The sequence below is a fragment of the Athene noctua genome, chromosome 5 (genome assembly GCF_965140245.1).
Source record: "Athene noctua chromosome 5, bAthNoc1.hap1.1, whole genome shotgun sequence".
In the NCBI taxonomy this organism is placed as follows: Eukaryota; Metazoa; Chordata; class Aves; order Strigiformes; family Strigidae; genus Athene; species Athene noctua.
Window position 1 is genome coordinate 26,018,380 of NC_134041.1, and position 14,957 is coordinate 26,033,336.

The 14,957-nt window shown below is 38.9% G+C and overlaps 1 protein-coding gene across 5 annotated transcripts in view; it reads right to left on the reverse strand.

The window, feature by feature from the left end:
• Positions 1–14,002, reverse strand: part of CRB1 (crumbs cell polarity complex component 1) — a 112,785-nt gene extending 98,783 nt beyond the window's left edge. For all 5 annotated transcript variants that reach the window (XM_074906759.1, XM_074906758.1, XM_074906761.1 and 2 more), the window contains exon 1: positions 13,772–14,002. In XM_074906759.1, coding sequence (XP_074762860.1) covers positions 13,772–13,847 — 76 coding nt within the window. In that variant the 5' untranslated portion in view covers positions 13,848–14,002. The remainder of the gene's footprint in view (positions 1–13,771) is intronic.
• Positions 14,003–14,957: the final 955 nt, after the last annotated feature.

A 14,957-nucleotide genomic window follows, 5' to 3' on the forward strand; every position in this document is an offset into this window, starting at 1 on the left:
AAACTGCCCCCTGCCCATATAGTTCCTGATGATTAAAGTTCTTGCTCAAATCGGTAGTAATTTCATCAAAATGTTAAATCTCAAAGCTTAATTTGTCAAGTATATGTATGGTCTTTAACCACTTCAGTGTGTCCCTTCTATTCCAAAACAATTAAGAAGTTGCTTGGAAGTTTAATTCAACATGAGGAACACAACAGTTGCCAAAATCACCCCACTCATGCTGGGGTTTTTGCCTGTTACCACAATACTCGGCATTTGTTAGATTGATTGCTAGGGAGTGATGCGTTCTTTCTAGGCTACTCTTCTAAACTGTGAACCAAGAAAATTAAATTCTATTTTATTATTGGCAAAGGGAAGTAATGCTCCAGCTAAGGTGTTGCAATATTCTTCCTCCTCTGCCACCTTTCTTTTCTGGCTGCCCCCAAAAGGAATCTGTTTGAATGGAATGTTTAGGAGAAAATGCATCTGGAGAGTGCCTGGAATCAGCATTTCACAGTAATTCAGCAGGTCCCACTCCACAGGAGGTGGGCTGAAGTAGCTCTTGTAAAAGACCTGAATTCATGGCAGTAAGAGGGATTGTCATTTAGGAACATCTGAATTTCAGGTATAGAATCCATAACTGCCGACTGACTTTTTTGAGATTACTTTTGCCAGCCTTTGCTTTATAAAGTTTTTATAAAGCAGTTTTTATTAAAAACTCACTAGTAATATGGTTTTGAAAAAGTGAGATCTTGTTTTCACTAGTCTGTAATTCTTCATAGTTCCTTAATTTTCATAACACTTTCCTTTTTTGTCTCTGCATTGTCGTGGCTTCAGTGATTGAGTTTTCATAAATCAGAACAATGTCAAGACAATGTGAAGACAGTGTCAAGGTAAATATAGAGGTGACAGTGTGAAGGAGGGAAAGAAAAAAGAGCTGTCAGTATTCAGAGTGCTCCATAGAGAAAATTTTTCAGTGATAAAACTACTGTCACCATGCACTGAGAAAGAAAGAATAAAAGTGGAGATATTTAAGTTAATGCACTATGAACATGTCTGGATGACAACTTGGAGTTAAAGGAGGGCTTACAAAAACAATTTGCAAGGGTCCATTTTCTCCCTAACTCTTGTCCCATGTTATCTTCTAGATCATGTTCTAGGACCTAATATCCTATCAATAGGGCACCATTCTGATTTAAGCCTCTGACATTAATTTGTAACAATCTTGAGAGAGTCAAAAAACAGGGATTAATTTTTTTTTTTTTTCCTCTTTCTAAACAGTATAACTCAGCATGGAAAGATACTTCATTGCCCACCTACAGGAAGGTGTAGGGTTTTCTGGCTTGACACAATTCCAAGATTCTTTCTTGGGTGTCATGAGCCATGACCTCTGCTTGTGGCACACTGATTGTGGTAGCAGTCTAGAGCGTGATCTAATCGCTCTCAGAGTTCAGCACTGCAAGGTGTATACTTAATTCAGCCCCACAGTGTATTTTTTTCTGAAATATCCTTGGAAAGGAGGCACATTCTCATAAGGGACAGATGTACAGATCATATGTTGCTAAGTTTTGCCATCAAAGCTCTGTATGGCAGTACTGCTTTACTGGAGGCTTGTGCAGAGTGAGGTGCTGCTCACCTTTAGAGCAGTTTTCAGGATTTAAAATTAGGTAATGGTCTTGCAGAGTCTGTGAAGTTGCTCTTTGTGCATGTGTGCTGTACTTTCCTCCTCAACTTTAGAGCTGGGGAGAACAAAGGCTTTACTTACTTCTGTCCTGTTTCTGAACATCAGGATAATCGGATGTAAGAGGGTTTAGATGGACATTTGTCAATATCATTGCAATTCTACAAAAATAAAACCCCCACTGTTAGTGACTTCTAAATGACTTTTTTCTTAAATCTCTTCAGTGGGATTTATAATGAACTCCTAAATAGTTTCTAGGGAATAATGTACCATAAAATCCTCAAAATACTTCAGGTGTAGTATTTTCAGATATAAGAATTAGGTGTTAACTATTTGAAATTGAAAAGGCTAAGTATTTTCTATGGATTGCATTTGCATATGTATTTCATTTTTATGAAGTAGGTTGGATAGCTAACAGATTTTTCATACTTGTTGCCTATGAAATAACTGAAAATAACCATAGAAATGCTTGCTACTCTATTATTATTATATTCCTATATTAAGTCTATTTGCAATTCATGGCAGAATTTAATCTAAAAGCATCAAACCTATGTGACTCCTTTTTTTTAGATGAACTGTAAATTTTATCCATAGTTGCAGCAGCAATGCTCCAAGTAAGCTGTTTAAACTGATTGTAGTCTAAGTTATATATTGCTGAAGGTTGACTTTTCCCCCTTGACCATTTAAGTTTTGTTAACCTGAAAATAGCCTGCCATTTTGAATTGAGCGTCAGCTGGAGAAGAGTGTGTTTCTTGCCTGGGGCTCAGATGCCTCCTCCCATTAGCGTTCACACCTCAGCCATCATGTGCCTCTAGTAATCACTGAATCTCACCAACCCTCACAAAGGAAAGTCTATAGGATGACAAATTAGTGACTACAAAGAGTGTCTTGATCCCTTCATAAAAGGCAACTAAGAGTTATCAAATAAAAGAAGTTATATACAAAGAAAATCCTTACTGTTAGCAATGGAAATCAGATGCAAGGACTGCCTGCATTTGTTGTAAGAATGAATAACCACTTGATCATTTTATCTTCTAAAAAACCCCCAAAACACACTTTCCATATTACAGATCTCTTGAGCTCAACAAAAATCTGGAAAAGTGTGTGTCTGCTCTCCCCAATATATATTTGTGTGTAACATATGAAGTGAGAAACGTAAGATCTAAACTTAGTGGTTTGAAGCGAGGTATTCACCTTGCCCTTCTCCAGCTCAGCATTTTCACTTGTAAAATTGAGATGCTGCCTACCTGCAGGCTGCTTATGTTTCCTTGTTTCACGAGGAAAAAGCTGAAACTATTCTTATGGAAAAAAAATCTCTGCACATTTGCAAGGAAAAGAAGGAATTTAAAAGAAGCCTGTTCCTCCACACTTGTATGACTCTTGGCTTTGGGTACAATCGCACTTTTAACAATAATTTTGGTCAGTAAAAGTTTTTGAGAGTCTAAACCGATCTCTAAACTTAAACTCAATCGACAAGTGCACATACCAGGAGAACAAATGCGTCTTACAAGCTGCAATGCTGGACTGACCTTGAACATGAAAGAAAGTGCTCACTACTAGCACAGAAAAATGTTAAGATTCTAAGACTCCACTTGAGAAGCAGAACTAATTAGAGAAGATTAACAGAAATGAGGTATGTAATAGCTAGAATGGGGCATGACTGCAGTATGAAAGGCTGAATCACTGGACCTCTCACTGAGGTCAGGATCTTAAAAACACTAGAATTTTTTTAAAGACAAGTGACAAGTTTTGCAGATGTTCCTATGGCAGCTGAACATTCATTATAGCATTCACATTCTGTTCTGCACATAAGAGTTTCTCCTGTGTTAAGACTGTTTTCAGCCTTGATGTCAGGATACATTTCTGAGCGTGGGTTATTCAGGACCATGTTCACATTTCTACTGCTCTGTAGGGGGTCCTGAAGAGGTAGTCACCAAGTCTGCACTAGAGTGCTAATACAGTGGAGATTTTAGATTTTTTTTGTGAAGATAGTAATTCTTTTCTATTCTTTTTTTTTTTTTTTTTCAGATGGAGTCTGAAATACACTTTGCAGTCTTTTTCCTCATACTTTCCACTTTTCCTGTCACTTCCCTTCAAACTCTAATGATCTTTTGATTACTGAATGGTAATAAATGTTCTAGAGTTGTCTGGACAGCACTTCCCTGAAATGACTGCTTTACCAGCACTGCAGTAATGGGCTCAGCTAAACTGAAAATGGTTTACAGGGAATAGATGGTGTTGGAAGATGTTTCTGGAGACCATCTAGTCCAACCCACTTGCTCAAAACTGCATCAGCTAGAGCGGGAAACTCAGCATCTATTACCTATTATATTTCTACTTCTCAGAACTTTCCATAATGATTTCATAAAATTCCTTATTTTGGGGAAGCCAGGTTTACTGTAAGCATGTGTAACCACATGCCTGTGGTTAATGGAAGTGTCAGTGCTCATCAGTGATTGCAGAAAAGAAGCCGTCACCCATGAAGACCTGAAATTCTTCAGGCTGATTCAGAGCCATGGCATAAAAGATGTGCAGGTTTAAGACAACAGGAAAATCACTCTCTCAGATCTCTGGATGTTTGCAGTTATGTTAATAAAAGTAAGGAAAGGGTCCCCCTGTCTGTAGAAAAGGTGACACAGCATGTCTGAAACTGAGGCACAGTTAAATAGCATTGTCAAGTTGTTGTGTGTGTTTCCTCTAGAACATGTTTCAATGCTAGCTCAAAGAAGAAATGATTCAATTCAGGATGCAAACACATTCCTGATTGCTGATTATCTGTTACACAAAATCTCAAGTGTAATAACAGTCTCCATTTGATTGTAGTAGTAATGAATGGGTTGTTAGGTGTTGGAATGGGCTGTCCAGGGAGGTGGTGGAGTCCCCATCCCTGGAGGTGTTTGAGTCGGGCTGACATAGTGCTGAGGGATATGGTGGAGTTGGGAAAGGTGAGTGTTAGGTTAATGGTTGGACTAGATGATCTTCAAAGTCTTTTTCCAACCTTGGTGATTCTGTGAAGAATGCAGTTGCCTCAAAGTTTAAGAGCTGGGATATAATGAGCAGAGGTCATTCTTACCAGCCAATCATATTCTTTAAGTAAGATTAAAGAATGTAGTCCTACTTCTGATGAATCTCAAGTATCTCAAAAGACATCATCCTCCATCTGCTTGAAAAGAAACCACTCTTGATTACAACCACAAACTTCCTGGTTACCTAAAGCAAAGCCATGCTGGTTCTAACTGGACATAGCACAGCAGCATCTTCCCTCAAATGAGTGTACTTTCAGAGTTAAAATAGAATAAAAAAAATGAAATCAACTCTCTGAATGCTACTCATGGAATATCATAAGTACCTACAACATAAGCATCTCTTACTGCATCAGAGCATCGTCATCTTGGAGATGATGGTTGAGATACAGTAGGTCCACTCTAAGCTATCTTCCTCAGTCACTTGGCAGTGAGAATGCTTACAGAGATCTGTGGGAACTGAAAGTGCCCATATGAATCTATGAACTGGTGGGCAGTTCCCCAAACAAAATGCGGTATCTGAAGGAGTGTTTATGGATTTTTTGGCTATAGTAGAAGTGATGTAGTAGAAGGAGATCTGGTTTTGTCCTGCTGTGTGCACAGAACTGAATCTTCTTCCTTTCTTCTTTCTATTACCTGTCAGATCATTAGGTCAGTCTGTTTGCTGGAAAGATTTTAATTCAGATTCTTCAAAGCTTTTTTCAGTGCCAATCCTTCCTTCTGTTTAATCCCATGGAAGTTTTGCTCCAAACACCTCTCAGTCTTGTCACTTCACTACCATGGACAGTGGTGGAAGTTCTGAGTTGCTTACTTGTTCTTCAGGAAATCCAATGATCTTTGGAAGCAGCCTTTTGAGTGTGAAAATGGCGATTTTAGTCATTTTATTCTTCTTGCACTTTTCCATGAGCTCCAAAGTGGGTACATGTTAGACTAAATTGAATTAGGCATTTAAGACATACTCAAGAGAGAACAGAACAGCTAGTTCTTGTATCAAGCAGAGGGTGTTTTTACATGGACTGAGGCTTTCAAAATGTTCAGTACCATTAGGAGTGACTTAAGAATTATGGATGTCAGCTGTGTTGTGTGAGAGAAAGGATGGGTTTTGATAGAAAGTCTGAATTGGTGGGTCCTGTAAAATGTGGGCCAGATATTTTCTTTTTGCAGTTGTGTTGTAGAGGCACCTATTTGCAATTTTCTGTCATGAGAAATACTGCTCCTAATACAGATAGGGATTAGAGAGGCTTGGATTATCATTCCCATAAACACCTTTTTCATATATTCCTACATTTTAAGGTAAAAATCAAAGTGGAGCTTTACTTCCAACTTTCTTTTAACCTCTGCTTCTTATATTGAACAGGGATAGGAAGACCCCATAATGGCCTTATACATTTTCATTCCTTTTCAATAGCTCTGACATTGATATAGCAGAGATTACACCATTCTTTGGCTGCTTCTCTGTGTCATTGCATATTTGTTCTGTTATGCAGCCTCTGTTTGCTTATCTTACAAGATGGGTGCCTCCTCTCTCTGTACCTTATCCATGAGGCTATCAAAGAAAGGTAAGGTGCTGCTGGAGAATTCAGGAACAGTTAGGACTTCTTTACACTGTATAAGACCTCAGCAGTGGTTTTGCCTTTCTTGCAGTTCTTGGAGTCAGCAGACTCAAAGATGAACTACATACCATGTGGCTGTACCTTGGCCATTGCAACTGAATTGCATCTCATGTGGCCTATGATTAACATTTCCAGAACTCTGTATGTAATTCTCAGCTCCAGTTTACTCTTCCACCCCACCAAAATGGGACCACCAGCAGATTGCTGTGGTATATTTAGCATTGTCTACTTGCATTTGAGAGAGATATCCTGGAAAGATGCCTGTATAAATAACAAGGTATAGGTAGATGGGTGCAGACAGCACTCCTTTGTACATGCTTTGAGCCAGCTCTAATCCAGGGGCCATTTAGCTGTATTAGCATGGCACAGTGCCTGATCTAACATGTTCTGCCTCGCAGCATGAGCTTGGATTCAGCACAGTGCTAACAGAACTACACCTTTTCTGCACCAGAGGTGGCTTATGTCCAAGCAGCAGCAAGGCAATATGTATTAGTCCAGACACACTCTCAGAAGCTCTCTTTCCAGGCTCATAACAGAGCCTGATATATTCTTTCAGCTGTGTGGGCACTTGACTACGTTTGGATTCATGGATGGTTAGCCACGGTGGGAGCAGTACCATAGCTGCTTTTTAAGTACCAACAAATTGTCACAAAGCTTAGCAAAACACATCTGAAGCTACTGCTGTATACACATGTCTTTTCAAGGCTACATTCTTACAGTGAGAGTTTTGGATTCCCTGCTGTGAGTAATTCATCAGTGCAGGTTACTTAAATTGCAGTTGCTTGGATCCTTGCAGACTGATGACTGTCTGTCTTTCTAAATCCTTGCTTTGGCTTCCTGTCAAATTATGTTGTTTTCAAAGTCCTCTAGCTCTCATTCAAAGAAAGGAAGAAATGTGTGTCTCAGTCAAATTCAGAGCTAGGGCCCTGCTTGTGGAACAAGGAGATAATGAAGTGCTCTGTACCATCCCTGTTAGAAACCCCCAAAAGGGAGAACAGGAACTGTCAAGAGAAGAGTGTGACCACTATATGCTGCCTTTTCATCTACTCCTACAGCTCTCCTGGCAGTCTGAATGAGAATTGGAGCAGCTCTGGGCTTAACTGCTTTAGAGGGCAGTCAGCCTTTGGTAGTCCCACAGTATAGGAACATAGCAGTACCTCTCAGAAACTGTCAGCAAAGGAAATGTGAGGCCGATGTGTCCGTGGCTGAGTTCTTAGGTTGGGGTTTGCAAGTTAGTTTGTTTACCCATAATCTTGATCTCAGTCACTGTGATTGAAGGCACTTTGAAGGAATGCATCCTGTCTGCAAACTCCCTGACTAATGCAATTAAAGATGATTTGACTCTCTCATTATTCAAGGAAGGGTTAAGGAAACAGGATTCCAGTATACTCAGCCTTGGGCAGGCAAGCAAAAGCAGTAAAAAGCAGCAAGGAGTTTTTTCTCCTGAGCGTTACTCAGGCACAGTGCTTCCCAGCGCAGAAGGATGCACCACGCAAGTGCCCTGATCCTTAGCTGCTGCAGCAGGGACACTGTATGTAATGGGTTAGCAGCCCATGCCCCTTTTCTACTACAGAAATATTTAGCCCTAGAAATATTTTAATTTCTGTCCCTTCTGAAAAGATTTCAGGCAGGCAGAAGCTGCCCTAGCCCTAAAGTTTCAGCAGCAAAACTGCAGCCTTGCTTTGTTGATGCCTGGAGAGGAATGTGTTTTGCTCAGCCTGGAGGAGTCCTTTAGAGCTCCAGTGGCAGCTGTGTGGTGTGTGTCACCATGTGTCAGGCTGCCCGCGGAGAAGCGATGTCAATTGGAGTATTTGTCAAAAGACAAGCAATTTTCTCTTGACCCATTTTATGGGTGAATAACATATAATCAATATAAAGTAAACACAAGAATCTCATTGGAAGGTTTATTTGGGTTGAGATTTGTTTGCAATTTGCTGGTGTGAATGGCTGATGAACCAGAAAAGTACAGTGAGAACTGATGAAACATGTCAGTCTCTAAAACCAACAAATTAGTCTTTAATATCAATCTAGAAAATTATATATATCATTTATCTACTTGCTGCTTACTGTCTGTGACTCTAGATGAGTCAATTAGGTTTAAAGGCTTCCCTTAGAATATGTAAATATCAAGACCTTTTTTCATTTTCGGGCCACCACAAAGAACAAAGGGAATGATCAATGTTGTCTAGAGATTAAGGTACTGTCTAAATGGTTTTCTTAATGCTGAGATGTGAATTATAAAAAAACAAATATTCGAATTATCATTGAGAGGTCTTTGGCTGCAAACCCCTGTAGGCAGGATCAAGGGCACTTTTCTATTTCTCTAACTTATTTATTGGAGAGAATGCATTGAATATCAGGAGTTAAGGAAAATGAACTAATGCATATCTCTTTATTTCTTGGTAGCTGTCAGGATATATACATGTATTTTTCAAACCTTAATGTTTTATAAATAAGTTATTTTTATCGTCATAAAAATAAAATGTTAAAGTTCTCTTAGATGAAGCATCAGAGTGAAGACTCCTAGAGCAATCTTAATTTGTTGTAGCATGTCCAGAAAGGCCCCTTAAGAGTTTCCTAGGAATTTTCTGATATTTGTTTTGGTGCATTAGGTTCCAGTCTTGCATCACCTTTTTATATGGAGTAAGAAGCTGGCTGTAAAATTTAGGTTCATGTTTTCCATTCCTTTTCAGGTTTTTTGACCATAAAAATTATACTATTAATAATTTATTCATTAGTATTTTTTTGCATTGTACTGCCAATACATCAAACTCAAATTGCAAATAAGAAGTTAAGTGATTTGACTCTAAAGTCTGGAAATCAAACTGCATGATCTCTAGCACGGGGGTACTATCTATCCCCATTGTAATGAGTGCCTTCCGTTGCTGAAGTGTTTATTTAAAGCCTAGGGTACCAAAAATTAAGAGTAGGTACTTGATGTCTCAAAGAATGAGAGTAAACTATTTTCTAACTGAAATTTAGTCAACAGTGGTGTTGTTAATGCAACAAACAAGGCTGGGTTAAGGGCTGCTTTTGCTTTGAACAGCAAATACCCAGTTGCCGTGCAGGAGGGGAGGGAGTCATCTGCTTGCCCAGGAGCTTTGCCTGAGCTGCCCTGGAGCCCCAGTGCAACCACAGCCCTTGGGGCAAGTAGGGACCTATGCTGCTCTGGGGCTCCATCACCTGAGATCTTCACAGATCACCCCCAAGGTGGTACTTACTGCCCTTCATCTATGTAACACCAACTGTGAAACAGCAGTCTAGACAATCTCTGGCAGATGTTTATCTAATCTGTTCATTAAAAAGTTCTGATATGGAGATTTAATTATCCTTGAATTGGGAAAGTTCACTCAAATCTTCCCTGATGCATGTGGAATCTATTATTTTGCCAAGCCTGCCCTTCTAAAGGTCATAGGGAGCAACCGATCTCATCATCTTTCTTGATTGCTATTCTCTTTTGTGTAGGTAAGACTGTAATCATGCCCTGCCTTAGGCTTCTCTTTCTGTGACCCTTTCTCACAGGGCACATCTTTTTAAATATCTTCCTATTTTTGCAGTCCCTTTCCAGCGTTTTCCTAACCGCCTCTCTCTCGCTCACAGACGCCCTCAAAGCTGGATATAGCCAGCACTGAATAGCAGATTGATTACTCTGTCTTGCATGTCATTTTCCTGTCAACACATACAGCAAAATACTTGCCTGTCCATATAGCTTTTCAGTAGGGAAGTACTCAATTTGGCCATCAAGACCTGAGCATTCTCTAAACAACACTATTTTTTCTTCCCCTGAGTTTCCTCCTGTAGAGAGGAAAAGATGTAGAGTTGCACTGGGACAGGACTCCCTAGGTGTCCTAGCTTCATCAAAAGTAACAGGGGAAAAAAATCTATCCACTATCTGTGGATAGATAGATATAAATTTAAACCTTGTGTGGAGATACCTTTGAAAGGTTTGTGTGTGTGTATGTGTGTGTGTATATATATATATATATATATATATATAAAAATATATAAAAATTAGGTTTATGTCCTGTGCTTGTGTGACATTCTTTAACATTCCAGCATTGGTTTCTCCAGTACATTATCACTGATGCTGCACAATATTTCAGTGTTTCAAGATCCTTGCAAGGTCTGTGCTGCTGCTTGAGCATGAGTGATAAAAAACCTTTTTGTCCAACCTCCTTTCTTTCTCATCAGATTCTTTCCTAATAGGTCATTAGTCACAAACAACACCCACTTAAAGAGATTGATCAGTGTCCTTGCAACAGAATTCCCTTTCTGTTCCTTGACTATGAATACATCATTCAGTGCTTTATCCTGTATTGCCAAAATCAATGTCATTTGGGGGCTAAATTTTCAAAGATGCTGATTTCTTGTGTTATAATTTCTAGATGACTAATACAGGATGTGGGGAAATGTTTAACCTATAAAGGTTCTGCCTGCCAGCAGAGAAATCCTGCCCCTGAGTCTGTGTGTACAGTCTCCACACCTTCACCAGCAGCACCTCTTCACCTCAGGAGGAAACACCAGAGCAACCTGATGGACACTCTTGTCCCAAGGCAGGCCAGTGTACAACTAAGGAGACATCAAGGACTCTCTAACAAGCTCCTCTTCATTGTGTTGAGAGCCCACAATATTTTTGGAAATGTAACTTTGCAAGATGAAACTATACCAGTTCTTTTTTTATCAAGTACATGTATTTTTGAACAACCGTATTTGTACAGGTGTTGCATCTGACAGTTGAGGCTCTGATAGCCCAAATTAATTACAAATGGTCTTTCAAAAAACATTTTATACAATTGAAATAAAAAAAAAATTAGATATTGTTTGTAGGAAGGCTATGATTTACAGGTTGAAATCCCTGTTGCTGTACAGTTTGTTAAGCGTTGTTACTAGTGATAATAAAGTACCATTTTTACTTATCCTGGGAATTCAAGAGGAACCACAAATGATAGGACTACATTCTTTAATACTTTAGCCATCAGCTTTATAGAAGATTTATGTGCAGTCAAAAGACTTTAATAAAAGTTTAGCATCTATTCAAACACTTAGCATTGTACAGGAATTAAAGAACAGTTTCTCATAATATATTGCATTAGCTATTTTACAAAAAAGAGAGCACAAACCTATTTTAATAATGTTGAACAACTTCGTATTTCCTTTTAGTTCAGCATATTAATTTTATGCTATATTAGAATATTTTGTTTTCATGTAGCAACACTCCTGAAAAATGCTTTAATTTCATTGCAACTGTTACTAAAAGACCCATTGTCTGTATGGGACACTTCTTAATGTAGGCATACCTCTATTCACCTCAGAAAAATGGATGACTTGAAAAAAGTTATATGTACATATGATTTTGTGAAATGAATAGTATTTAGAAGCCACATTTTCCTAAGTTGTTTAGAGTAAATAATAAGGAAGACTTTAAGCAGGACCTAAGATTAGAATCCTTTAAGGGAAAACAAGTCCAGCAAATTAAATAATATAATGGCTGACATAACTTTTATAAATATCAGCAATCATCTCTGTTCTGTTTTATCCTCAGCTTTTCTATCTTGGTCTTTCTCAGCCTTAATGTTTAAGTAAGGAAGTAATTGTAGTCAATTCTTCTGCTTCTATTTCTACCTGTTCATAGTTATGTTTTTATTAACAGCAATTGTTAGCAGTTTCAAATGGTGTACAAATGTTCTTGAGAGAAAAAACCTATAGAGATCCTGAAATACATTGCATCTATAGATACAGATGTGGTCCTGAGTCTGATTCTGGCTCCTGCTGTGGCTGCTCTATTCTGGTATATCAATTTGTATTGCACCACTTTGCAGCAACCACAAATCTACCTGAGAAGAAGAGTCCTCCAAGACTGAGAAGCCTCTGTCCTGAGACTGGCCATGTGGCCATAACCCAGAGAAAACTCATGCCACATCTGAAATGTCATCCCAGACAACTATGTTAAGGAAAAGGCACAGAATGATATACAACTACTATTCCCTCCTTTGGCATCCTGCATCAAGCAGAGCTCAACCAAGGTCAAAGCCAAAATTTGTGTTTATCTTTTTTTTTTGTAATGGATTCTTGGGAGGCTTTCCTTGTGCATGATGTTTTTGCTGTGACCTTTTTAATTTTATAAGCACTTAACTTTTAATTCCCTTTCCCAAAGCTTTTATATTTTGTTCTAATTTGCCTGCTTCATGAATAAATGAAGTTTTCTTAACTAATACCATTCCTGTTACTTTCTTTTAATTAGGTAGCAGACTTTCTCTCAGACACTTTCTGGTTGTTCATCCTACAGTATACAGACTTTAAAAATTGCTTTTTGAAATTGGAAGATCCAGTCTCTTTTTTTTCAGGGTATGTCCTGTTGTGAGTTAATTTAAAAGAACACTTTGGCTTCCCTGATTCACATCAGTACAGCCCAAGGAAGAAAACTATGAGGATAAAATTATGTTTCTATGACATTCTCTATTTTTTTCTGTATCTTAAAGTCTGGTTTTGTTGTTGGTTTGGGGTTTTTTCAGTGCTGGTTGATCCAACTGCATCTGTTTGCTTTTCAGTCTTTAATTTATGTTGGGCTGTAAACTGTCCAAGTAACAATTTGAGTGATGCAGTAACAGAAGGTGACCCAGATTACACAACACTGTACGCTAATGCCAAGTCTTCTTGTTTAATGGCAGCTGCTCAAAGCTTTGTCTTATTGTGATTCACATTCAACAGCCACAAATCAAAGAGCCTCCTCAGACAGACGCACATCCTGCCTGTCTTCATTTTAAACATGTTCAAGAGCTACTGCTTTTCATACACATATGTTAGCCTCACCAGCTGAGGCCATTTAGCCTCCTTGGCTTGTATTTACTCTCAACCATCAGACACAATTATCAAGCAAACCCATTGTGACTTCCAATATTTTGCATACTTCTGTTTATGTGGAAGTTTGCTGAGAATATTTTCTCTATAAAATATAGTTGGACTTTTATACTTCCTCATAATGGAGATATTTAGAACACTAAATACATCACAGTTGTTAAATAACTGATTTCTCTAGAGATTGTAATTAAAACAGCATATATAATAAAGCATTGAGTGCTACTAAAATACATAACATGAACAGCTGTAGCAAAGGATAAATTGGCCTAGATTTCAATCAGATAGGTTTAAATTTACTGGATGAATGGTATCAAAATGCAGACTTTAAAGTATAGGTACATTTTTAAAAGAACATTTTATTGCTGTACTTTCAATATGTGAAGCAAGGTATTAAAAATGCTTTCATCCCTCATTTTAAAAAAAAAAATGTAAGCATGAAGAACAGGAAAGCTGTCATGCAAGGAGTTCATACAACTTAGTTTCATAGACCAAATGTTTTTGGCATCTCCATCAAATTTTTAAAGCCTTATGACAACACAAGCTTCCTGCTAGAAGTGCATGTCTAGCCATCTACTCAGAAGACATGTCAGAACAATAAGAAAAAGTGCAAATCTTACTTTTTAAATGGATGAGCAGCAAAAAACTGAGGTAGAAGATGAGTAGAGAGTTAATTGTTGAATGAGCCATATTCATCTTGATAGGACATTCTCTGCTGAGTTGTCTGTTGTCCGAAGGGCTGGTGCTGATCCTCACTGCTTTCTCCTCATCTCTGAAACTAAGGTAATACCCAAGGTACTCAGTCCTCTACAAGCCATCTTTGCCCGAGTCCCTCATCAGCCTGTTCACTGCAAACCTACAGACTTTGATTCAGAAAGCAGTTGTGCTTGTTAAGGTTTTACTTCAGCAGGTCCGAGTGATTTTTCAAACCTGGTGCAGATTTGTCTGTGAGCTGGACTGGAGTCTTTCCCCGGCTTTCTGCTGCAGAACTGTGTCGTGCACGGTGCACTCTGCCTGGCTGACGCTGCACAGCAGATAAGGCACAGTGCTCTTATCACTCATTGTTTTCTACTAAACCTCCATTACATCACACTCCTATTCACATGCTTTCTTGCATAAAGTCAGCTAACAAACACCTTCTGCTTTCTGCATTTTTTCTGTATTTTACCTCATTAGCACATGAAGTTAAAAGATGAAACATCCCCATTCTCAAACTTTTTTGCAGTTAGATACTAGCCTGTTCCCTTCCACAATCTTTTTGTTTGGTTGGTTTTGTTGTTATTGTTTATTTACACTGGATTTAAATGCATCTGCCATCATGGAAAAGCATAACGGAGAGCTGGCGCAGGTCCTCTGAGCTTCATCAGGTTGTGATTTTGAACGGCTCATGAAGGAACCAGTCACTTACACATTCAGGAGTTAACATAATAAGATCAATAAGAGAAGGGGATGGGGGCAGGGGATGGACTCCATTTCTCTTCAGCCAGAGCTGGCCTTAGACAACTGTGGCTGGTGCAAGAGCAATGAGTCTGCCTGTACTCAAAGGAGCCTTCCCCAGCTGCCATGGCAGTGCAGCACTGTGCCCCTTCACTGCTGTGTGGCACAGGCAATGTCCTATTTCTGCCCAAAGTTCTCTTGGTGTCTAATACCTCATCCATTGATTACAACTTTGTTCACAGCCTTGGCCTGGGCTAGCAGAAGAGGGAGAGAAGAAAAACAGCAAGAGCCCCAGCAGCCATGTTCAGATACTTCGATATCAGTACAAGCTTTGGCCTTCTAGCACCTTACAAGCACAGGCACTAAATT